The sequence below is a fragment of the Galleria mellonella genome, unplaced genomic scaffold, assembly GCF_026898425.1.
Source record: "Galleria mellonella isolate WM207_F2 unplaced genomic scaffold, CSIRO_AGI_GalMel_v1 utg117, whole genome shotgun sequence".
Classification (NCBI taxonomy): Eukaryota; Metazoa; Arthropoda; class Insecta; order Lepidoptera; family Pyralidae; genus Galleria; species Galleria mellonella.
In genome coordinates, this window is record NW_026441980.1 from 8,182,877 (window position 1) to 8,209,827 (window position 26,951).

Genomic DNA, 26,951 nt, shown 5'->3' on the forward strand with positions numbered 1-26,951 from the left:
CAAAAGAAATGACAAGAGAGGTACACATCAATGCGTTTGCCTATGCATGTAAGGAGTTATTAAAGTAAATGAAGCAAAAGACGTATATAAAGATGTATGTAAGAGAGATAGAACATAACCACAATTTAATCGAATACAATAGATCCTTATATTTAGGTATTACGTATATTAACAAAACATTTTTTTCATCAGGTAACTCTAGAAGAAGGGGAAGGCTCAGAAGAATGCGAAGGAGAGGGCGACGGTGGAATGTGACGGAAACTACTGGGAATTTGTAAGAAACTCTCTGAGAAGATGCAGGTGTGGTGGAAGCTCTGGCAGTAAAGCGCAGAACCACGAGGAGCTGGGCAAGGCTGCCATCGAGGCAGGGCGATTTCTTGTTGGATAATAATAACACTTGTTGACGCTTAACGTCGAAATGAAACGATCTGCGGGTGTATCGTAACATTTCGATTATGATTATTTATATGTGATTATTATGCAATGTTGTTTAGAGTTACCTAACGACTAAATATGTCCCTCCAATGACTGTGTAACATTCAATTGTCTAGTGTTTTTACTATTGTTTCATTATGTCTAACCAAAGATATGGAAATCAATTCTTAAGTTCACAGAAATGTTCAATATCCCTGTAAGTAGATAGCATTCGGTTCGTAAATTTAAAGTCGTGTAAGTAGTTTTAGTCGCCGGCACCGTATATACCGGGTCGGCTAAGTAAGGACATTGAAAACGCTTATTAATTGGTATGAAAGGGTAATTTATATTGTCATATCATCCACTTTTCTCATATTTAATACGGGTTTGCGATAATGATGTTAATCACCAAAATATATTAACATGATAGGTATCCTAAATATAAATCTATTTTAAGGTAAATTTTAAAAATTGCCTTTCGGAGTTGTTGTTGTGTCTTTTTTCTGAATATATAATATTCGGCCAGCCTCTTACTGCGAAAAGACACGTTACCAAGTTCATCCTGTTAGATAGCTTTACTTGATTTCGTAATAGCACCACATTTCTTGTGAAGGATCGCTGGCGATCCCATTACTTTTTCTCTTTAGAATAGTGTATTATTTTGTAAATTACGTATTATACCTACTGTAGTTCTCTTTTACCCAAATATATAAAAGAAATTAGTCATGGATCCTTCAAGTAAAGGTTTTTGTGTATGCAACTAACGGCTTGAAGTGTTTGATTAAAGTTAAGTACTAACAAACGAGTGGTTTGCGACTAAGTTTTCTTTGAGTGAGTTCAAATGTTTTCTGAAGTTATTAAATAAGTGCAAACTGTAAAAGCACGCGGGCCGGGTCTTGCAATAGTACATACTAAGTAGATAGTTACAGAAGCACTCTCTCTTCGCACAACTCTCATATTCATCTCCTTGTGCTGTTTATATTAGTCATTCTTCGTTTTCACACATTCTGATATGTGATGGCTAATATTGACATTCTAGCAGCAGATCTGATCAAAGTACCCCACCCATTATACTTATTTCGTTTAATAGCCATATCTACCTATTATGTTTATAAACTATAAGTACTTCATTGTATTATTATAACATGTAAACGAATCTTTCGTTTAAAATAGAGTATTTATACTTAATAACCTGTATTATTTTTGCATTTCATTGTTATTCATCATCGTTGTTAATGTACTGTTTTATTATGAGCTGGTCTCTATGTTTTCATGTACTCAACAGATATTTATTGTGTATATCATTTTATTCTGGACATTAGGTAATTACATTTCGTTCAATGTTTTATTTCCTAGTTGAGTATTATTTTGTGAGTACTTTCTAAGTCATCATTAGCATTCATCTGAGTCGAGAATGAAGGTCCAATGTACATTATTTTCGTAGGTAATTTAAGATTTGATTCGGCGATCAAAAATATTTAAATACAGAATTTCGCCATGATGTCTTCAATATGGGAATGTATAGGATAGGATTTGGACATGAAAAAAAAATTAAAACGCTTAACTACTTGTGTGTTAAAATAGAGACATTACGCTTAGAACGTTTGTTTTCTAATGTATATGTATTCGTAACGAAATTGTGTTGAATAATGTTCGTACTACAGTAGATCTGTGTATAACACGTACGTACCCAATCTTTCGTAACTTCGTAACTCACATGTGAACAAATTAAATGTATCTTCCTACCTATTTTCCTGGATATTGTGCCGATATAGTATTGTCCCATTTATGATATAATAATATTGTATCAATCCAGCCAACAAGCAATTTGCAATGTTGACAGTCACGTAACTAGACTTGTAACACTATGCTCGCAATTAAAACTTATTTCAATAGACCTAATTGCAATATTTATACACCTATCGACAGATTTAACCTACGACAGACAATCAAATCTATAGTTTGACACTTTATAAGACGTGCGAATAAGTAGAATTGCTTATAAAATGTCAAACTAAAGCACAATATCCCACGAATTCTTTAATTCGTGCGCCTACTTGACATGTCAAATACAAGCACCAGCTTCATTTTCGAGCGCAGTACCTACAAAATTACTGTTAAATCCAAACGTATATGGCATGTCACAATTCAATAGAATTTAGTATTACCTACTTAAGAATTATTATCAGATTTTTTTCGCCAAAGTGGTTTCAGTGTTGTGTAAAATGTTTTGTCAGTATGGAGAACTATCGCTAAGATTGGATAATACCTAGATAAATTAATAATACCAAGTTAAAAGTGTGCAATGCTGGTCATTTGCATTACTTTATTTATGTTTAAAATAAAAAAAAAATAGCTTGTAATAGTTTAAATGAATATTTGAGTTGAATTAAAAAATATTAATGTATTTAGAATAAAAAGATATGGGAGAAAACTCTAAAAGCTGTTTCATTATTTTCTTTCCTTATTCCCAGACTAGAGAGATTCATGCAACTTTCAAAAGAATTTATAAATCTCATGCTATTACGTACTCTTTACGGCGAACCAGAACGCTTTGGAGTCGACTTATTTATGGAACCACAAGGGTTCAGCTACATGCATATATAATGAATGTACAAAGTTTAAGAGCTCCAATGGGTATCCAACTGGTCTAAGATTTTGTAATGCAAGGAAAAATTCGACGATTAACAACCCTGAAAACTAGAGTAACTATATACATAATTACTCTAGTACATACGTACTATGTGTATGTTCTCAAACACATCACAGCAGCATCACTGAAATAACTTGAGTGAATAATGTTTGTGATGTAGCATTACCCGTTTGGAATATTTTTCATATTTTTGGGTAAAATTTTGTCTCTTGGAGAGATTTTGGAAAAATATAAATTATTGAAAAAATTTTTAGAGAAAAAAATTTAAACAGTACAAAGAATCTTTTATAATTTATTGTAGTATTTCGCCGCTTGAAAATGTATTATATCATCATATTATAAGAAAGTTCTAGACGTATTCTCTGATTTCTTGTTAAGTATTAAGATGAACTTGGAGTATATATAGTTTTAGAGTACCAAGTTTAAGGTAAAATTACTTAAAAATTTGTAATAAAAAATTTATAAGAAAATCCTACCATTTTGGAGAAAAAAAAAAATTTGGGGAGAAATAATCGGATATGGCAACACTGCGATGATGTCAGAGACAGTAAGAACACCGCAATTGATTACCTATAAATTAGCAATAAGCAAACACTGCTCGATCACTTCGTGATCAATTGTTAATTTGTCAAAATACCTATTTATTTTTAATGAATGATAATGGAATAGTAATACAGTGCTACCGGTATACGTGTATGTGTCATTGAGAAATGATAGGTGAGAATGAAATAAAATATATGTCAATTATTTTTTATGGGTTTATAATGGTATGGTAACACCGCTTATTCTTTCAGCTTACGCTGACGGGCTACCGTTTTTTCTTTATTTCATCTCATTTTTTCTTAAATAATATTATTCCTTTCTTTTTACCAATCACAAACTTTTATCCATTTTCATTTTCAAATAACCATTTTTACGAACGAAGAGAAAAAAACCCTCTCTGCACTATCCTTAGCATCATCTTTTTTATATAAATGGCAAACAAGCTAACGGCCTATCTGATTGAAAATGGTAACCGTCGCCTATAGATATGAATAGAACCATGGATACAGCAGAATACCCTGTGATGCCCATAATACATCTCATGCGTTACCGTTTGTGTGGAGGATGTTTTTTTAGAGCGAAACTACTACTGTTGAACGATCTTTACAGCTTCACCAGGTGCGTGCGTGAGTGAGTGCAAAGCCCGCGAAAGAGGAGGGACGAAAGCTAATTCGTACCAATGGATTACAGCTCATTGGCTCCAGAGGACATCGATTTACGCCGCTGTATTTCGACCATTGTTGAAGGACGGCGCGCCCAGGTGTTGCATGAACAATGTGATGGGGTCTTCGTCCCCGCCGGGTGGAATGGCGTCCATTGTGCAAATACATGTGTGTCGTGTGCGGAAAGATGGTTCTACGGTCTGCAATTATCATTAAATTGTTAGGGTTTAAGAGCACGGACCTCGAGCGATGGTGTTATGCTCTTGCACCCAGTAATTTTACTGTCATATACCACCTTTCAAACCGAAACACAACCATGTAAGCACAGCTAATTCACAGCAAAAACACAAGTGGAACAATGGTACCCAAGCAGAAGACTTTTGTAGAAAATGCCCCTCTGGTCTCATTACCTTCAACAATATATGATTATACTTATTAAATATGCAAAAATATTTCAATAAAACCCAAAACTTTTCATAATAATTTCATTTGAGCAAAAATTAATTCAACTTTAAAATTTGACTTTTTATCCAAAAATAAGAAACTATACCTAAATTAAGCCTGGCAAATTTAAAGAGCATTCATAATGAACCATTTTCAAGAACAGATAAATATTTTTCACACTTTCTGATTGTTTATTTAAAAAAGTGCTTTGATAGCGAAGTAAATAACATTAATTCTCTTAATCTTAAGTCATCTGGGAGCCTCCAGGTGAAGACACCAGTATATTTCAGAAGCTTTTATGAGAAATCGTTTACTGAGCAAATTGTTTGACTATGGAATAGTCTACCAACCTTTACATATACACTCGCGAGCAACCAAATCGACTCAACCCTTGACGGCGTACATATGCATTGATTTAACTAAAACGACAAATGTCAATTATAAAAATAATGTGTCATTCGAAAGCTGAAGAATTATGCTCTCATTTAACATCAATACCCAAAAAAAAACTTAAGCGCTGATTAATTGGCTTTGACGCATTTTAATTGGGCGTCAGGGAAAATTTACTCCATAAGGTATCCACGAGTTGCGCTCCCTGCCCCCATTATAAAACCCGCGCACACCCGATTTACCTTATCAGTCACTTATCACAAGTTGACCGGTACACATCTCAGTAAATACGTCGGCCTATGAATGGAGATGTAAGTTGGAATGGTCTCAGATTCCTCCATTGGTATACGAGGGTACTAAGATATCTTATACTGATAAAGCGAAAAACTTAGGACTTATCATGAATAGTACATTGTCACAGACCTCTCATATTAATGATATTAGTATACGGATGTACTTTTGATATCACTCTCTCAAACGTCTCCAATACTTTCTCCCTTTCAATACTAAAATTATGCTTACTCAATCTATTCTACTTCCCATTCTGGATTATGCCGACGTCTGTTTCTTTGGTGACCGAGGAGCTGCTAAATAGGCTTGAGCGGTTGCAAAATTTAGCGATAAGGTTTATTACAGCTTACGAAAATATGATCATGTCTCGGAATACCGCAGTCGTTTAAAATGGCTCCCAATCAGACAGCGTCATGAGACACATGTCATATATATATAATGATTTATAATTTATGTAAATATTTATTTTAATTTCCGTTTAGCACTACTACTGCCCGCCCACTACTTCCTATGCCACTGTGTTAGGTTGACTGGAAGAAATCTCTTTTAGAGAAAGTTTTAAGTTCGCCTTTGCGACATTGTTATTAACTTATTGTTGTTATCTCGCTGCGCAATCGACACTTTACGCGTGTTGATGTGCAGCAGGAACTGAGACATGTACGAGTGGTGGCTGTAAGCGAATGGATGAAGAGAAGATGCTTGAAGGAAGCCAACTTAATGTCAGAAAGGTCTGCAACGGACCTCAAATTGACTGCAGGTCATAGACAAGCGCGCCTTCAATTTGCTCGAGAGCATCTCAATTGGAGCGTTGCACATTGGCGGTCGGTACTGTTTACTGATGAGTGCAGAATGTGTCTGCATGACAGTGACAGGAGAGGCCGAGTTTACAGGCGTCTGGGAGAACGATTTTCCCAATGCTGTTTTGCTGAAACAGTGGCGTATAGCGGCGGCGGCATGATGTGGGCTGTTATTTCCTTAGAGGGAAAAACTGAGCTTATTTTCGTGCCTGGGGGCGGCCGAAAAGGCGGGCTAACAGCTGAACTGTTCATCACCGACATCCTACTCGATCATGTTGTGCCCTACGCAAGGTTTGTCGGCGAAGACTTCGTGTTAATGCACGACAATGCCCGCTGTCACACGGCACGAGTCACTCGGCAGTTTCTTGAAGAGGTCGAATTGTGCACGATGGACTGGCCTGCGCTCAGCCCGGATATGAATCCCACCGAGCACTTATAGGACGAGCTTAAAAGAAGAGTTCGGGCCAGGAATCTGAGAATTTAGTATTTTAAAATTGATTCGATTCATACGTTTACATCTAAATACTATATATATAATACAAGGAAAAATAAAAACTACACAGAAAGTCGAGGATTAAAACATATATAATTATGTAAGATCATTAAAAATGAACAGATCAAGGTCAAATTATCTATCTTTAATGATCTTAATGTCGATTTATTGTCAAGAAAAAAATAAAATTTCGCTTGCACAGGAATCAACATGCAATGGACAATCAACTGAAACCACCTTGTTCAAGATTACGGACAAGGACGAAAAAGCCTTGAGGACAAGCAAATAGCGCTATGTGCTTTCTTGACATTGAAAGCGCATTTGATTATACCCCTATTAGCTTTATTATACAAGGTCTCTCTCGAAAAGAGGTCAATGAAACATCCATCCAGTGAATAAAATCAGTAATAAAGGTTGTCTTTAAGAGATTGCCCTAGCGATAAGACCGCCTTTTGTACCTTTATGTGTATATTTCAATCTGTATTTATGTTACTGTATTTCATTTGAATTATTCACTTGTCATTGTATATTTTTATTTATGGTGCAATAAAGAGTTAAATAAATAATAAATAAATAAAATCAGTGCTCTTTCAACCGTATTATAAAAAGAAACCTTCAAGAAATAACACATGAAGTTTATGCCACTAGAGGATGTTCACAGGGAGGTGTTATATAGCCTCTTTTGTGGCTTCTAATAATCTACCAACTCTTGGAATGAATAACTGATGACCACATCAAAGTACAGAGTTATGCAGATGACCTTGTAATTATGGTCAGAGGTTTCTGTGAAGTTACCATATCAGAATGTATCCAAAAAGCTCTTAACATCATAATAAAACTAATAGAAACTAAACTGATAAATTTGTAATCATCCTATTTACTAAAAGAAAGAAAATAGAAAAACTAATAACGCCTACAGTAAATGGCAAAATTATCATCTTCTCCAAAGAAGTCAAGTAACTGGGCGAAACTATAAGTCGAAAACTGACATGGAGCCTACATATAGATAACATTATTTAAAAGGCTAAAGTCGCACTTGGCATTAGTCGTCACTTGGCTGGGTTAAGATGTGAGATAAGTCTTATAATCGCCCAATGACTATACCATGTCATGATGACTACACCGAGAGCAGCTCTAAAGGAATTATTGAGTTTAACACCCCTACATACATATCATACAGGTAAAGGCTAAATCCAGTATGCTTCAAAATAGTTTCCATAGTAAGAACTCATGGCAATCACAGACACTGAAAACCCTCCAAGAATTAACAAGGATCGATCCCATCATGGGAATACCAGAAGATGACATGATCACAGAATGCAATTTTAAAATATTCCAAATTTAAATATCTAAAAGAGACAAATGGAACAAAGATTAGGTACCTACCGTCTCACTCGGAACATAATCTAGTTTGGTTCACAGATGAATCTAAATAGAAGATAATATGGGATATGGTATTAGACCAATAATCCACAGCTCTTTAAACTTAACAAGTATGCTATAATCTTTCAGGTAGAAACTATAGCCATTGTGACATGTGTAAAATTAAATCTAAGTTATAACTACATAAATAACAAATTATTTATTTACTCGGATAATCAGCCAGCATTACTTGCACTTGACTCATACGAAATTAAATCAAAACTTATAAACATCTGCAAAATGTTATTAAATAACTTGAGCAGTAGAAATAACATTATCTTGAGATGGATCCCTGGTCACTGAAACATTCATGGAAATGAAACAGTTGACCGATTAGCAAAGAAAGGGGCAAAGAATTACTAAATAGGACCAAAACCTTATTACGGCATACCTCAAAACCTAAAACTCAGACACCCCCAACTCGAAAGCTTAGAAGTAGTAAATTATAGGTGGCTCTTGTTACCAGGGTTAAATTACTCGAAAACCCTAATTCAGAGATTTTTTAGAACATTACTCTAATAAATTAATTCCGTTGCGAAAAATTAATATGTGTGTATTAACAAAGGCAATCACTGGACATTGTAAACTAAACAAGCATATGGCCTAATTAGTCTTATTCCCAAAAAGTATTTGCAGATTTTGTCACAATGAAGATGAAACGCCGCAGCACTGAATTAGTGGACCACTCATACATAAACAATATATCTCCTTTGAAAAATACACTTTACATCCTGAGGAGAAAAAAAAACATCGCTACAAAAAAAAAACATTTTAAAATTTCTATTTATGATACGAATTAGCAACGAACTTTAAAAAAGGGCGAGCACAGAAGATCATGCAAAGGTCGCAGTGTCACAAGTTTTTCTGCCTGGAAAAAGCCCGTCTTTCAATAATAATAAAAATAGATTTGTAGATGGTTTTAGTTCTCATGAATTAAATCAAATCATAATTGTAACACTAAACTAATTTTTAAATAAGGCAACATTATCACTTTTTAAGAGTAGTAATGCACTTATCGAAATTGTAAAATAATTTATGCCACTACCTAGAAGCATCAACACAAAAAAATAAATTAATATCCAAAGTGTTATACAATCATTTATATTTATAATATTATCTAAAAGGTCGATATCGATGACTATCATAAATGAGTTATGTACTTTATATTATATTTTGCAGTGTAAAATTCAATGAAGTGGTTACATAAATTTCATCAAGTTTATTACTCAAAATGTATCACCAGTAGGTTTGTAAACTATATATAGTCGCAATATATGGATATTGGTCAAAAATTATAAATTTATATGTAGACCAGGCAAGCAAACTATAATTCAGTATTATGTGCTACAAGCAACATATGATTCCTCGAAGCCGTCCTACAGCCAACTCCCATAGATTAGAAAGCTGCGGACTGTGACATAGCAGTACTAATCGGACCGGCCAGTATTCAATATGGCACTCAAAGCGATACACTGAAACTTGTAAACCGATTTAATAACCGATACGCACGTATCAGTTTATCGCGTTGAATGCAATATTAGACGGACCTATTCGCACCGCTACTAGAATATAATTCGTTATAAGGTACATGCACGATAACGACATCTACAAGATGACGATAGCAGGTGAATAACATCTGATATAGACGTTATTAAAATCTAAATCAGATTCAATTCAAATACATCATGAGCGCGTATCTATTAATGCATTTTAGAAATAACAAAGCAATATATGTATTTCAATATTTGATTGATGGATGGTTCATCTAAAAAACTCTGGAGTTAAAGAAATATTTTTATGACTACTTCTTTCTATTACACTATATATTAATTTTGTAATGTATAATAAATTGTTTGGTAATTTTTTTTTTAAGTTATTGAAAGTAATAAATATATGTTTTAAATAACGTTAAACAATTCAAAACAAAATAAAATGAAAGGTGTGTGTAAGTGAGGCTGGGTAAGCCGTGCCTATCTCAAAATTGTTTGGTGCCCACCATACTGCCTTTTTTCCTTACCAAATACCAAAATATACAGTTACAATATCTGGTTAACTTATAAATACATTTTTTTTTATATAAAAATAACTAATACATATGCGTTTTGATAAATTACGCAGAATTAACAAAAATATAAATAAAGTGTTCAGTATGATATAATATATAGGTAAAACAAGCGACATATGTGACATAATTGTCAATAGACTTGAACTAATAAGTAAAAAAATTACAATTAATATAGTTAAGTATAATTAAAGTTCGTATGTATTATCTAACTAATTTACTGATTAAAATAGTAGCGGAGCTAATTTATATGCTGTACTATCAATTTTGATGAATTTGTAAAGTTAATTAAAATCCATTAAGGTTGTTCATACTATGATTCCTAGTATTTACTAATATGAAATGAAATTGAAATGTAAAAAATTATATGAAGATGAATAATATTTAAAATTATGAATATTTAATCATTTATTTACAATATATAAAAGTTTCCTTTTAAAATAAAAATAATTTTACATATACATATTTTTATTACAAATATTATAAATACAAATAGGACTGTTTTTCTTATATGCAAAGGAACGTGTATACGTAATAGTCGATATCGATGTAGACATATATAGATAATGGGCAACACTATGGTTAGTCATTTTTTTTTATAATTTTTATTGTGTTACTTCGAAAAGGTATCATGTATTTCATCTTCCAAGTTTCGTAAATATAAAGACGATATCTAGTGTTATAACTTAGTGATTTCTTTTATTTTTTGTGTTTAAAAGAAAAACTCATAAATTCGATCTTTTGTTCGTATCACAGAAATATTGAAAACGTAAACCATGGTAAAACTTACTACCGAATTGATACAAAATTCAATGCAATACATGAACCCATGTAAAGACCGGGAATTGGATCTTAGAGGTTAGGTTAATTTGTCATCATCTTTTATTTTTATATTTACTAGAAATAAAAACCAAGCCTGTTTCATGTTATATAAAGTGGTTATTAGCCGTCACGTCACAATAAACCCATGATATATTAGATTATTGTTACGCCTTAAACCCAAAAGTAGCCATGCCTGTTATTGCGTCTCGTATTATTTGTTGGAAGCAACCTGAAGTTTTACTGATTCTAACATATCGGAAATATTCCAGAATTTAGAATTCAATTTCAAAGTTTAAAAAATCAAAACTTGTCAAGGACAGAATTGAAATGCATACAGTATAAATTAATGTCATAAATTAAAATGTTAACGTTATTGTTTTATTCTAATTTACTTCCATATATTAAATTCCATATTTGCATACAGGCAAGTTCAAGAGAAGTACAAATATAATTTTAACTCTATTATTTTTTTATTGCAGGTTATAAAATTCCCCAAATTGAAAACTTGGGTGCCACATTAGATCAATTTGATACAATAGACTTTTCAGATAATGATATCAGAAAATTGGATGGTTTTCCTTTGCTTAAACGACTTAAATGTCTATTACTGAATAACAACAGAGTTGTGTGAGTTACTGTTTGTTGCTATTGTTAAATACCTATCATAATGACAAAATTTAACAACATACAATATTGTTACAGAAGAATAAGTGAGAATTTGGAACAATATATACCAAACTTGGAGTCACTTATATTGACAAACAACAACATTTCAGAACTTGGTGACTTGGATCCATTAGCTACTCTCCCAAAATTAAGAACTCTCTCACTAATGCATAACCCAGTTGTAAATAAGCAGCATTACAGGTATTATAATAACAACTATAATTAATATAAAAACTTGTATAGTTATTAATTATACTAACTTTTACCTACAACTTAGTCTATGTGACCAGGATATGTTTACTAAGCAGAATAAAAAGTAGAATATCCTTCATTCCATATAGCATATGTATATTAAACTTTGTAGTGATTAGTTAAGCCATTAAGGTGCTATAAGGTAGCAAATAAACTCACTTTCATAATTATAATATTGGTAAGGAGAACTAAGTAAGTTTTAGAACAACTAGAAACATTATTTCTGCACCAATATGATCATGTTTTTGCACATGTAATCAATCTAACTAATTTACATATTGCAAACAACATAATCATATGATATCAGGTAGGGGTGGTGGGGTACGGAACTTCAAGCCGCCTGGTCTACATGATAGATGTAGGCAAATGTCTATCTTAGATGGAAACTTACTGCTACAACAATCCACTGTCAAATATTTTGACTTGAATCTGGATAGAAAGGTTGACTTGGAGAGATCACACAAAAAATAGATCGACCTGTATTAATCTGCATCATTTGAACTGGTTAATTGGTAGACAATCATTGCAAAGTTAGCCTTGTAAAGTTATTATATATTATCAAACCAATATAGATTTATAATATTGACTTCGGCATTGAATAAACATCAATTTAATTTCAACAATTTCAGAATAATACTTTAAAAAATATTACATATTCACAATAGTTTACTAGAAAGAATGAAGTACACAAATATTTAGATATCTCAACAGTGAGTGAGGAAATAAACAAATCATGCATGACATACAAGCAGACTTCAACAATCAACAATCTAGCCCTAAAGCTTTTAGATACAATTGGTTGTGCATTCCACCTAAAAAGAGCTGACTTGACTAAATTATAAATGGACCGTTTATAGACATAATGGCAAGAGTGTTGCATTAATGGATGAGAAAGTCTCAAGAACTAAATACATATCATAATCAGTTATGATTATAGCCACTAAAAGGGCTGATGGCTAAGAGATATATATAAAAAAAATCCAATAGTTATGGGTGATGGGTTGAGGGACTTTAAAGCCACCTGGCCTGCTTGGTAAATGTAAACAAATGTCTAACTTGCTCAAATAGGAAGTCAGCTATGCTCAATAGTGAACCTAGGAGTTGTTATAGTTTAGAATAATTTATAGGTATACTAGTGACCTACCCTTATTTTTTTAGATTCAAGATGGTTAATTTAAAAAAAAAAAATTACAGACATTTTATTTTATGCTAAAGTATCTTTCGTAGGTAAAAATTTTTTTGTGTTTATCCATTACAAACAAAGAATTAAATATTTCCTTTTAATGTTTTTTAATAAAAATGTTTTTAGGGCATATCTTGCATACAAATTACCTGATTTACGACTGTTAGACTTCAGAAAAATTAAACAGAAAGAAAGAGAAGAGGCTAATAATTTGTTCAAGAGTAAAAAAGGGAAAGAAATACAAAAAGAAATTACAAGGAAAGCAAAAACATTCATACCCGGTGGTAATATGCCAGATCCTAAAGTAACCAGTAAGTATACATTTTAATTTTGAAAAATTTTGTGGTTAAGGGGGCTTTGTGAAACATTATTTATTAATTTATAGCAAAGTAACAGAATACAAATCAATACATGAAAAAAATAAATATATCAACACCACATCAAATTTGTTTTCCAGTAATTAATATTTGCAACATTCACTATTATAAACATTAGGAGAATAATGCACATAGATTTCAATTAATAAACAGACAGTTTTTAACAACATACATTATTATTAATTAAACTGTAGTATCTCTTTACTATTTTTGCAATTCATCTGGGTTTCTTCAAAATCACATTCATTTTGAGGAAGTCCAAGAAACTTAAAAAAAATTCTGTATTCTTTTATTATGATTGATATAATAAAGCAAATTGACATTAACTAATTTGTAATATATATATTAAAAAAAATCATTACAGATTTGTAATTCTAAATATTTGTAAGTATTACATAGTCTATTATTTTCATTTTTATGTATAATATAGTATATTTTATATATGTTTAAGTATATTTGATATATACATTTATTTGTTTATCTTTATAATTTTTAGTAATTAAGTATGTATATCAAATTTTTATATAAATATTTTCAAGTATTCTAACATTTCCCTGAGTTGACTGAGATAGAATGCTTTTAACATTATGTCTGTTATGTAAACATACCTGTATCAAAGAATAAATAAAAAAAATAACATCATTTTATCACCATAATTAAATAACTTATAATGGATACACATGTTATATGCCTATTAGAAATGGTTTTATAGAAAACACCTCAGAATTGACCCTATACTATGCCAACCCCAAATAATGGGATAAAAACAATAATTTTACTAATTATGAACAAAATTCAATTAATACTTGTATATTTATGATTTGAATAATAATACTAAAAGAAATTTGTTTAATTTTCAGACCTAACCCCACAAGAAATACACAAGATCAGGGAAGCAATTAAAAACGCATCTTCTTTGCAAGAGGTTGAGAGGTTGACAAGGATGTTACAATCTGGACAAATTCCTGGACAAAAACCATTACAACCACAAACACAAACCAATGGTCAACGTAAGTTTTATTTTTATTATTTATCTACCATAGTAAAGATTTTAAGAGAAGCAAAATCAGTTCTGAGATACTTCAGAACTTTGGGAATAATTATCTAAAATCCTGAAAATTAAATCCTTAATGTAATATAATAATTTAGTCAGATACAAAAAAGATACATATAACTTTTGTTCCTTTAATCTTGACAAAAGGACTATTGCGGGTTCATATAAAAAGGTTAAACATTTTTAATATAACAAAATGTTTCATGATTCCAGAAGATGATGAGGAGATGGAAACAGATCAAACTAATGGACAGTAACAGGCAAGATATATAAACTAAAAAGAACAGATACTTTAAGTTGTAAAAGCAGATACTACTTTTTAATTTCTTGTATTAATAATATATTTAAGATAAACTAAGCTGGTAAGAACAGAATATGACTACACATTATTTTTCGATTGTCTAAACAGACCACTCAACCAATCTTCGGAAAAAGCCTTTCAAATGTTACATTTGAAATCCTTAAAAAGAGATGGTTCTTGTTTTGATTTCCAAAGATATTGTTTACCCTATGGTAAACCATCTATATGGTTTGGTCAGACTTTCGATGATCAACCAAACAATGAGATCATGTAATTTAAATATGATATATTTAGCTTAAGGCAGATACTATACTACAGTGACACTAAATTCAGTCTGAAATGAACAGATGCTAATATAGGAGCATATATACCTGAGTGTGATATGTCTCATACCCATATCAGTTTGATACATGAATGAATAACATTCAGTACTGTGTTCAAGGTGAACATAATATACCTATCTTATTTATTTATTGTTTATGGCACAATAAAATTTCTACAAATAGGAAGCTTCATTCCGTATCATAACTACATTACTGATCGCCAAAATGTGAAGTGATTACTACATACTACTAAATAAAATGCATTTTTCTTATATGTCATTGTTTTATTTCATAGTCAAAAATTAATTCAATAATCAACAAATTCAATCAAAAATTCAAGATCATACAATTAGATTATTATTTAAAAAAATTTCACTAGCTTTTTTATATAATAATTCCTCATCGCCAGCATCTAAGAAAATTGAATATATAATAGGTAGTATAATTATCCGTCCCATAAGATCCTTTATTGTGGGCCGTTTTTCAGGTAAAATTGACAACATTGAGTCTACCAGATCTTGCATTCTTCTTTCATAAATTGACAAGTCAATAGGATGTACACTCCCAGTTGTAATAGCTTTAACCAAACCCACCAAAGTCTGAAAGCGTTATAGTTATAATTAATATGCAGTGCCCTTTAGCTACTTCTGTCTAACCCAATTACAATAAAAGATAAAAAGTAAAAACTGAACTAGTTAAAGTATTAGATGCAATCTAACAGGTATAGTTTAATACTGTATATTATATATCTACTTAGGTATATAAAAGAGTTATTTTGAATGAGTTTACAAATAGTAAAGCTCTTAGATAATTTCCTTATGTTACGAGCATTTCTTCGCCAATCTGAACCGATTTTGATAAAAGGAAATTATTAGCTTTTAAATTGCCGACACAACTTTTAAACCAACGATTATTAATTCTTTTTATTTATTTATTATCTATAATATCTATTTGAGGTTATTAAATATGTAAATATTACGTACCTCGGACTCGAAAGCTCTCTTATGAGTGCACATCTCGTACAATAAGCAACCAAGAGCCCAAACGTCACTTTTAGTGTCGTAAGGTTTTCCCTCACATAGTTCCGGTGCCAAATAGTACGGAGTACCAATAACAGTAGACGTTTTTTTTGCACTGAAAATGAAGATTACAACAACAAAGTATATAGCTAAACCTGAAAATGAAATGATGACCTTTCCTACACTGATCTACGCTGGCAGGGTACTCTTAAAATAGAGAAAAATGTTCTGTGAAGATGACCAGTATGGGATTATGATAGGTGAAGATATAAGATCAGGACGGTTCGACTATCCTGACGAATTCAATGGTAATTTTACTAAGACAATTTATCGGAGCGCGTGGAGGTCAATTTATTATGTTTATTAAGTATTGGGTATAATCCCTCCCAATAACTACGCAGTTTGCTTCTAAATATTAATAAAAATCTCATCTCATCTCACTAACAATGTTCGATCATAATAATCTCCGAAACATAAAAAAACCGACCAACATGACACATATGATAGTTTTTTGAGAGGATAGTTTTTATCCCAATATGAAAATAAGGTCCGAAACGTTTGCCAGGTCTTTTTATTGAATGATAATGGAATGGTACTTCCGCCTACGCTAACGGTATACGCTGCTGGGGCCCCAGTGAGAAATAAATAATACGTGAAAATGAAAAAGCAGATCAGTTGGCCCTGTTTTCCAAAGGGAATCATGTGGAAGTCATCCTGTTAAGGTATATTGTTAGCAATGGGAGTAATAATCCGAATTATTAACAATCCCTCCTCCGGAGGGAAAAGGATTGTTAGTAATGAGATTTAACAGCCCCATTGCTAGCAATACACCCTATCAGGCCGACCTCAACGCGGTTCCTCCTGGAAACCATAGTGGTTAATTCTTGTTCAATTTGTCACTATGGACCAACTGACCTGCCTTCATCCTCACCTGTCACCCTTCACGGATACCCCGCTAGCATATGCCGATAGCGCAGGCAAGGGTGCCATTTTATATTCACACATTAAAAAAAAATAATCAACCCCCTCCCCCCCAAGTTTGCCAGATTAGCTATTATTGCTGCGAACTCTATTGCTCGTATTTGCCTACCTTTAATCATTTATATAATTTTAAATCGTATACAGTAAGAGCATCTTCTGTAAGCAAGTTGAAGTACGTAAAGTTTGACTTTAATAAATATAAATAGTTGATAAAATTTGCAAAATTTTTCAGTCTTACCTTGCTAACATTTTCGAAATACCGAAATCGCCTATCTTTACCAGCACACCATACTTCCCCATTAATAATATGTTCTCCGCTTTTAAATCTCTGTGAATTATATTCAAATTATGAATATAATTAACTCCCAATAGTACTTGGCTAAAATAAAAAAGTATTTCCTGTAACAAAGACGTTTTTTAGATTAGTGACTATACATAGTACACAGGCTCCCTTCTTCAATCTACGTAATATGCCTACAAAGGTAAAATATAATCTCCAGTTTAAATATCTAAAATAATAGATTGATAGCAAATAAGCATTTTGCTAATAGATCCTACCTATAAAAAGATTAAACATGTGATCTTTGTAATATAAAAAAGTAACCTTTCTTGTTAAGTACATCGATAATTAAACAGATGCATCATGTTGTTTCTTGATTTATAATAGTGTAATAAATAATAAACTCACTTCTTGTTTCATTAGTTTCGGAAATCGTTGGTACATGTATTCCGCTAGATTTCCATTATTAGCATATTCCATATTTATCATAACGTAATTATCCGTGTAGTAACAATCATAGAACCTAATTATATTCGGATGTTTTAATGAAGATAAAATTTTTGCTTCATTTGCAATGTCCTAGAAGAAAATAAGATTTATTTACGTTAGCGATGCATTCATGCTTCACTCTTTTTTTTTCAATGGGTGATGATGGAATAGTATCAATATATATCGCCTGCGCCATCAATATACACTGGCGTGGCACCAGTGAGTGATGATAGGTAAGGATGAAAAGACAGGTCAGTTAACCCACCGTGATGAATACACTTGAAATTCAGCACGATAGTTTCTAAGGGGAACCACGTGGAGGTTGACCTGGTTGGGTATATTGTTAGCAATGGAGCCCTTAGTCTCCATTATTAACAATCCCTCCCCCTATGTCTCACTGTTAGGCACAATAATCTATAACAATGATTTCCAGATAACTCCTATAGGGTTTTACTTTGAATTTTCCTCCTTTTGTACTGATAATTCCTTGACTCTCTTTGACAGAGGGTTAATAATACAGTCTCAGCTTGTGGGTTTTTAAATTATATACAAGTGGAAACAGGTATCCTTTCGGTATGGTTAGAACAACCATAATTTAAGTAACAAATATTATAACCTCGTGGCCCATGCAGGTAAAGGATATTCTTTCGCGGACATTTCTTTCATGTTCACTTCGTTTTCCCAGACTTTTAAGTCTGAGAGGTTCTATACTATTATCTGCGAAACCATAAAAGGTACTTACCTGCATGTGGTCTTGAATTCTTAAATTTAATTCAATGTCTTTAACAATACTTAAATTACCAGTTATTCTATTTTCACATAAATATACATTCCTGAAAAAAAAAACAAAATGTAGTGCCGCTATACTAGTATATTACATAATATACCAGAGGTAAACTGTACAAAAGTCGTTTTCTTAGTTACTTGTGTCCTATTCGTGTTTCTACCGTGAAGCAATTGTGTTTTCATGGCTGTGTTTCGGTTTAAAGGGTGGGATATGGCAGTGAATTTACAGGGTACAGAGGAATAACACCTGAGTCCTCAGGAATGACAACGCATGTGTGGTATCATAGGCGAAACAGTATACTCTGTTATGTCCATGGTATTGCTTATGTTTATAGGCGACGGTTACCATTTTCCATCAGGTGGGCCGTCAGCTTGTTCGTTATTCTAAGTTGCATAAAAAAATTAATTATATTAATAAGAATAGTTAAAATACAGTATCTAAGGAAAAGTAATAGTCAAGTTTTCACGAGATCAACGTGCATGCATATAAGACAAGCAATAAAAATGATGAAATAAGAGACAGTCGCTCTCTTCTCCATATGTAACGTCGTACAGTATCTCATAAATTAAAATTTCAGTCCCATCTTTAACAATAAAATCTTTATTCTATAGATCAATATGATTTTTTTATATGATATGAGTGTTTACTTTTACCTAAAAAGTTACAGTATTATTAAGTATCTAGTTGCAGCAATATAGATAATACTGCATCAAACAATTTGTTTTTATAACTGCAAATGGAATTGTAAACCGGCCTGCGCTATCAGTATACGCTGGCGAGGCAACAGTAGGAAATGAAGAAGAGAGTAAGTAAGAAGTAAAGATGAAGAGTTTAATAACAATATGTATTTAATAATAACGCAGTCTATCAGGGATTCCAAGAGCAATCCGCACGGAGGCCGACGTGATAGGGTATATTGCTAGCAATGGAACCGTCTAATAAGCAATGGAAGGGCTAAGCTTATTACTAACAATTCCTTTACTCCTATCATTGTTTATTATTTCCTACACCTACCTACAATACCAGAGGACAGCACAAATATTGTCTAGACAAATGACAATTCATAGATTCTTTTGCAATAACGTTTCCATCGATGGATTAGTTAGCTACTTAACTATCTAGGGGGGAAGGATTCTTAGTGATACGGAGTACTAGTCCCATTGCTAGCAATATACGCTGTCAGGTCAACCTCCACGTGGTCCTCCATGCAAACCATCGTGTTGAATTCCAGGTGAGTTCATCACGATAGGCTAGCTAACCTGCCTTTTCATTGTCAGTTATCTTCTTTCACTGAAGCCTTGCGAGGGTATACCGTTAGAGTAGGCAGGGTTACCATTCCATTATCATCCATTAAATATATTTAACTATCTAGAGAATTAAGTCAGACGGATGGGTAGTCGCAATATGAGTTTCTTTGTAACATTTGCTGTAAAACCTTTAAAAATTTTATAAAAACCACTCTTTGGAATCAACTTCCAGCAGCAGTATTTCCGAACCGATACGACAACATAACCTTCAAGAAAAGAGCATATTCCTTTTTAAAAGGCCGGCAGCACACCTGCAATGCCGTAGGTGTTGTGGGTGATCATGGGCGGCGGTAGTCACTTACCATCAGGTGAGCCGCATGCTCGTTTGCCCCCTGTGTTGTAAAAAAAAAAAAAAAAAAAAAAAAATTTAAATATTGATAATTTACTGTTTTTATCAGTGTTTGGTTTATATTGAGACATATCTGAAGGTAACAGTTTGATTAGTACCTACAATTTAGTTATCTGAGTAAATAGAATAATTATTCGTACGTACCCATAAGTTCCTTTTCCAATTGTCTTTAAAATCGTCAGATTACGTGCAGAAAATCGTTTTTTTGTTTCCATTATTTATTAGCTTATTATTTATTTATTAAATTGATCGAAGTAACTGGTCGAATTTTACATTTTTAATCTACCCTCATTAAAATTAATACAGGAACAGAAAATAACAGCCATAGAGTATTTTTTTTTCCTTTCTTATGGCACAGCACAAAGTGCATCCGCCAAAAACAAAGTTTGGGAAACAGCAACAGCCATAGAGTTCTTTTTTAAATTCATTAAACTTTGATCAGAAGCCAATAGTCAATAGCCATAGAGCCTAGAACCATAAGCGTAAAATAATACACTCGCTAAACTACACATCACTAATCTCACAAACAGTTTGTGACAGGCGAAAATTGCAGGATATTGGGACCGATTCTACACTACCACAACTCTGAACTTAATATTTTAATTTAATAATTTTGGGAAATTACTTTTAGACCATTATAAATTAAAATTACTTATAACAATTTTTAAAATCATTAAAATAAAGATTTCACTTAGATATCAAATTGAAATTTTAATTTTAAAGATAAAAAATTAGGACTTCAGAATGAGACATATGTTGTCATTTTTTTACTGTACTTTTACATGGATCAGGGGTTCCCAAACTTATTTTGTCTACTGCCCACTTTGAGAATAATTTTGCGCCCCCATTTTAGCACCTACTTTTTCACTTACTTTAAATTAAATTAATCAATTATTGTTTAAATTAATGAATTTTTCTTGGTCTCTTACCGCTCCCTTTAGACCTGCAGCGCCCCCTTTGTGGGCGCTGCAGGCCTAAAGGGGGGCGAGGTTAAAGGGGCGTTATCGCCCACTTTGGGGAAGACTGGCATAGTTATTTAATTTTTTTTCATCTGGCAACTCGATTAAATAAAATCGGAGATGCGTTAACATCTATTGTAATGTTTGTACATTTTTTTCATATTCTTTAATGAACACAGAACAATCAACTCTATCTAGACGAAATTATATCAACAAACAATTTGCAATCATTTTTTCCGTCAGGTGCTGATGTTGAAAAATACTAGACGGGGAAAACAGCTATATGAACTTTGAGAACAACTACTACGTAATTATATATTAAAGACATAAAACAATGTGATAGATGATTGTAAAAAATTAATTATTAAATTACAAAATTACAAATTATTGGTTGACATGGAAATATCATGTTATGACTTTCGCACATATTATCCTTAATGTATCTACGTTAACTTTTTTATCTGTGCAATATAAAATTTGTCATTGACAACTAATTGACATATTAAACATTTTCTGTACACTAGCCTGCTACAAATTGTCAAAAATAGCAATGATGGTTTATCTTTTGTCCTCTTTTTCCTAATTATATTTGTATAAGAAGAAAGGAGGCAACCAATTTACAATTTTTATTTTATCATTCCTTCTATGTAATTCCTTGTTCTTAGGGTTTTACCTATTTCGAAATCTTTGTGTTTTCTCTTGTATATGGGAAAGGCAAAAGGACTAATCCTATACAGCCATTGTCTTCAGTTTATACCAAGAACGCATTAATTTGATGTTATTTTCGAATTTGACGGTTCGCAAATTAAAGAGACTAGACATATCTAAAGTCAGATATGAAACCAATGAAATATAGTCTCTCTAATCTGTGATAGGAAACTGTCAATGTCAAACTGCACTACGTTGATTATTAGATTAAAGACTCCTCTATTGGTTGACAGTGTGGCCAGATTAGGTGATTTTTGCCTTTTAGGATATCTCAAAGTATGTCGGGTGACCGAAAATTGCGATTTGCGAATAGTCGCCATTTAGGCTTTCTTCAAAGTATGAAAAACATTTACTTATTCATTTAAGTAAAAATTACTCATTTTATTTATAGTTCTCTTAAAAGTATAACGAGCCATTTTAGCTAATTCATCTAATTTGTCATTTTTATTGGATAAAAATAGTCTATTCTATGCCATGTAGTCCCAGTATAGAATAGGTCATCCCTTCCTTTCTCATGGGTATTGCAAGAGGCGACGATACAAAAGCGAAGGATGGGGAGCAGCTTTCCTTTTAAAACATCGCCAAAACGTAACTGCAATTGTCAATCCGCTTTGCTTTTTTCAAGCGTAGCTACTACTGGCAAAATCTCCAAGGGGAAGCTTATGTTAAGTAGTGGATAATTAAAGGCCGATATGATGATGATGAATGGAATAGTAACTATAGGTGTATTTAGATGGGGACCAGGTGGTCCATGAATCGTTCCCAGAATCGTTATATACGCAACTTAGAATACCAACAAAGCTTTGCAAAAACATGTTAAGGGATCAAAAGTAACGGAAATTAATCTAAAATGCCCCAATGATAGTAACCCTGCTTGCGCTATCAGTGTTGGCTGGCAGCACACCAGTGAGGATGAAATCAGTCCAGTTAGCACATTGTAACGAATCCATCAAGAAACTTGTTTGTTTTGATTTCTACGGAGACCGCTACTGCTACCAATGGTGCCACTAATCTTCATCTTATTTAATACAATAAATGCAAAAGTTTGTAATAATGGATGGATGGACATTTATTATTCTTAACATGAACATAATTAAATCAAGTTTAGTTCACGGATAAGTTAAATTCTAACTTAGCACATAGAATACTTTATGTACTGTTTCACGCGGGTGGAATTACGGAATACAACAAGCTGTTAAACAATCAAAGCATTGAGTAGCATGGGAAGTAAAAAGCATATTGAACAGTGCGTACATCTACGATCCAGTAATATTATTACTTTTATTATTTCAGCCGTTAACAGTCCACTGTTGGACATAAACCTTTCCCATAATGGAAATTTTGCCAGTAGTTGCCATGCTTGGCAGGCGGGTTGCCAACTGCAGTTAGACTTTTAAAGATGTTTTATGAAGGACACTGCTGCGCGCCCATATATTATTAGTATTATTAGTTTATCCATCTGTTTGTCACAGTGTATCTCAACAACTATAGTGATATTCAATATAAATTTTAAATAGTTTTAGGTAATATTAGTCTACAGAGATTACAGAAGAACATTTTATTTTTTTCGCTAGGGTAGTCTAAATCGGGTATTAAAAATTTCAAAATTGGCCTTTCAGTCTAACTAGCATGTTATATAAAAGGGCTTTATTTGCTGATATTTTATGGTTCCGTATCAAAACGATACAAAGAAAACCTTATGTTGGGTGAAACTTGTCATAGCTCTTTATCTCAGTTAATAAGTTAAGAATGCTTATCAACTTCAAATTTGGCACCTAGTTTTTATTTTTTCAAAGAAAACAATAAAAATATAATTTATTTTCTTTATAGGCTCTAAAAGGGGTACTTAAAATTTCAAAATAACTACTAGTCCAACTAAGGTACCATGTAAAATAATTTTATATTTACATTTTAAAACTCTCTCTTATTTATTTTTATATTATATAGTTTTTGACTTATGACCAAAAAATAGTAAACAAAAATACAATTCCCCTACGTTTACCTTCGAAATTTACAGACCAAAAACTCTGAAATAATTACAGTTTATAAAGGTATATATAAATAGTATATTCAAATAAAATAATTTGTTTCTAACTAGTACAGTTTTTGAGAAATTATCAATAAACATCCAAAAACTAATTTAGTTTTGTGGTCTAATTTAACAAAGTTTAAAAACATATTTTTTTTTTCATGTAACTTAGATTGACAAACAAGCTGACGGCTAATCTTATAAAGAGTGGTAACCGACATAAATGCTTATAGGCATGAACAGTACGATGGATATAACAGGGTATACTGTGCTGTCTATGTTATAATTTAAATAAACCTGTTAAGAAATTATGAATTATAATATTAATAACAATAATTGTTACGTGTCTATTTCGTATAAGAAACAGAATAAGGATTATTGCATCTTATATCTACGTACATGTCATGCGTTTAAGTTTAGCGTGCAGTCGACCGATTGTCGAAAAGGAGGAGTTTCTCAATTTGATTGCATTTTTTTTTATTCTTGTACCTCATAACTCCGTCAGTAACGAACTAAGTCAGAAAATTATTTTTTAAACTTAATAGTCCCATAATTCCGATCCGCAAATTCCGATCCATTTTATCTGGCAACACTGTTGATTGTCTCCAGAATTTTGTTTGTATGTGTGTGTCTTATTATCACAAATAGAATTACTACACAATTTATAAAATACTTCGCTCAAGGTTTATATACATATACATATATATACATTTTTATGTAAATCTTGTAATAAATTTAATATTAAATTACTTGGTTATTCTTTTTGTAGGCAGCGCAAGCTCATTAAAAGATGGGGCAGATGATGGGATCTTTTAATGCTCGAAATGTAGACCTTTACATGGATGATAAACCAACCTTCGATCATCAAGCTGGATTTAATTATGAACGGAAACAGAGAGGTATTAACCACTGCCATTGACTCCTGTTTTGAGAGTAGATTATTAGTATTATAAAATATCTTGTTACATAATGGTTTCAGTATAGGTTAATATTATTATTAATATTATTACAGTCATGAAATATAATTTTATATTCTTTTAATACATATATTTTTTACATGTGTAAGTAATATTTCGACATTAAGCCAAATAATTTTTTTTGTATTAAAATCTTAATAGGAATTAAGTAGTATAGTGGTTTCATTTTGCTATGTAAAGCATAAATTTAAAGTATTTTTATAAAAGATGTTTAATACAATTATTTATCCTTTATTTATTTTTAAATGGTAATGACTTTCTGTTGTGAAGTGGATGATAATTTTATTATTATTTTTATTGTATTACAGAGATGGTGGCTAAAGAAGAAGATCTTATATCAGCTAGAATTCCACCAGCAAATAGGGATTACTGTGCACACTACCTGTTAGAATATCATCAGTGCCGATACAAAAACATGCCTCTATTGTATAAATGTGCTCATGAGAAACACCATTATTTGAATTGTCAGCATCAAGAGTAAGTTGTTATTTCTATATATGTAATTATCTTTGTTGTATATAATTATAAATCATATTTACAATGATTACTGTACTTTCTAGTTGTTTCTATATATAGCTTGTCACCCTTCAAATACAATTTTTATTTAAAATAATTCATATTGCAGTAATTCAAAAGTCATAAAAAAATTCAATTGAATATGTTATAATAAAAACTAAGAAAATACAGTAATCCTGACTGTCAAAATAAAAATTAGTAACTCTTAAATGTTTATTGCATTCTAAATAAAATTATAAATATCCAATTACTTAATTTTTTTTGTTATCTGAAGATGGAATGGTTTATAATATGTAATTCACATCTGATTTTTGCAGTTATGTCCTTCGCATGAAAGAGTTTGAACGTGAGCGCCGCCTTCGATTAAGAGAACAGCGTCTTGTTGGTGTAGCCTAAATAATGTCTCTGTATTAGACAGAATTTTTGTTAATATATATATGAAAGTGTAAATAGAATCTAAATTTATGTTTCCTTTTTATCCCTAGATGAAAATTAGGGCTCTGTTTTGATTACTTTTGATGGTTTTGCTATCCTAATTAAATTTATCATAAGCTTATGGCTTTTTACTATTTGTAATGACAAGTTCAGAATATTATCAATGGGTTTGCTGGCAAAATTATAAATAAAAACTGGTCAAGTGCGAGTTGAATTCACATGCCAAGGGTTTCGTTTATAGATATATAAATATAAAATAAAATTTATTTATTGCATTTCCCTTACAAAATGGATACCTAATAGTTATTTTTATTGATTTTTGATGACAATTCAGAATGTCAGTAATAGTGGCTAAAAACAACCACATAAATAAAACTTAGATTTGGATGCTATGTTTCTACTTGTTTTTGGAATCTAATAGTTTTGTTTTTCCTGTAATATTTACATATATCTTTATAAATTGATTTACCAGAGGGAGACTTTGTACAAAAGTCGATTGCTTGGGTACCTCTGTCCCATTCGTGTTTCAACCGTGAAGCAGTTGTGTTTGCATGGCTGTGTTTCGGTTTGAAGGGTGGGATATGGCGTGAATTTACTGGGTACAGAGGAATAACACCTAAGTCCTCAGGAATGGCAACGCATGGGGGGTATCATGGGCGAAACAGTATACTCTGTTATGTCCACGGTACTGCTCATGTGTATAGGCGACGGTTACCACTTTCCATCAGGTGGGCCGTCAGCTTGTTTGCCATTCTAAGTTCTATAAAAAAAAAAAAAAAAAAAAAAAAAAATATTTCAGATTTTTGCTACAGAATCCTCAGGGGTAAAGGGAAAATGATTTTTTGTTACATTATCGAACATAACAAAAAATCTATGTTTGAAAATCTTTATAGTATTTTATACTATGTCTGTGATAAATAAAAATAATAAGGTCTTTCATATAATACTCAACTTGGATTTGAAAGT

General features: G+C 32.0%; 4 protein-coding genes across 17 annotated transcripts in view; 3 read left to right on the top strand and 1 right to left on the bottom strand.

Moving 5' to 3' along the window:
* LOC113511544 (cAMP-specific 3',5'-cyclic phosphodiesterase) overlaps positions 1-2,856 on the top strand; it is a 547,503-nt gene extending 544,647 nt beyond the window's left edge. For all 12 annotated transcript variants that reach the window (XM_052897791.1, XM_052897822.1, XM_052897825.1 and 9 more), the window contains one exon: positions 193-2,856. In XM_052897791.1, coding sequence (XP_052753751.1) covers positions 193-255 — 63 coding nt within the window. In that variant the 3' untranslated portion in view covers positions 256-2,856. The remainder of the gene's footprint in view (positions 1-192) is intronic.
* A 7,985-nt stretch (positions 2,857-10,841) lies between these two features.
* On the top strand, positions 10,842-15,423 carry LOC113511592 (U2 small nuclear ribonucleoprotein A'). The gene is made up of 6 exons (XM_026895233.3): positions 10,842-11,029; positions 11,473-11,620; positions 11,696-11,860; positions 13,221-13,405; positions 14,332-14,481; positions 14,739-15,423. The coding sequence occupies exons 1-6, from the start codon at positions 10,948-10,950 to the stop codon at positions 14,780-14,782; spliced, it is 774 nt and encodes a 257-aa protein (XP_026751034.1). The 5' UTR covers positions 10,842-10,947; the 3' UTR covers positions 14,783-15,423.
* On the bottom strand, positions 15,419-20,744 carry LOC113511821 (serine/threonine-protein kinase Nek8-like). 2 transcript variants are annotated; one of them, XM_031913655.2, is made up of 6 exons: positions 20,506-20,744; positions 18,661-18,751; positions 17,838-18,008; positions 17,388-17,548; positions 16,133-16,283; positions 15,419-15,748 (listed from the first exon to the last, which is right to left on the bottom strand). In XM_031913655.2, exons 1-6 carry the CDS (start codon positions 20,574-20,576, stop codon positions 15,491-15,493), a joined length of 903 nt encoding a protein of 300 aa, XP_031769515.2. In that variant the 5' UTR covers positions 20,577-20,744; the 3' UTR covers positions 15,419-15,490. The 2 variants fall into 2 exon arrangements, with proteins under 2 accessions (XP_031769515.2, XP_052753799.1); XM_052897839.1 differs by lacking the exon at positions 20,506-20,744 and adding an exon at positions 18,843-18,966.
* Positions 20,745-24,590: 3,846 nt separating this feature from the next.
* Positions 24,591-26,011, top strand: LOC113511765 (NADH dehydrogenase [ubiquinone] 1 beta subcomplex subunit 7). 2 transcript variants are annotated; one of them, XM_026895481.3, is made up of 4 exons: positions 24,591-24,740; positions 24,827-24,956; positions 25,343-25,511; positions 25,868-26,011. In XM_026895481.3, the coding sequence occupies exons 2-4, from the start codon at positions 24,848-24,850 to the stop codon at positions 25,944-25,946; spliced, it is 357 nt and encodes a 118-aa protein (XP_026751282.1). In that variant the 5' UTR covers positions 24,591-24,740; positions 24,827-24,847; the 3' UTR covers positions 25,947-26,011. The 2 variants fall into 2 exon arrangements, with proteins under 2 accessions (XP_026751282.1, XP_052753651.1); XM_052897691.1 differs by having other exon boundaries at positions 24,654-24,676.
* Positions 26,012-26,951: the final 940 nt, after the last annotated feature.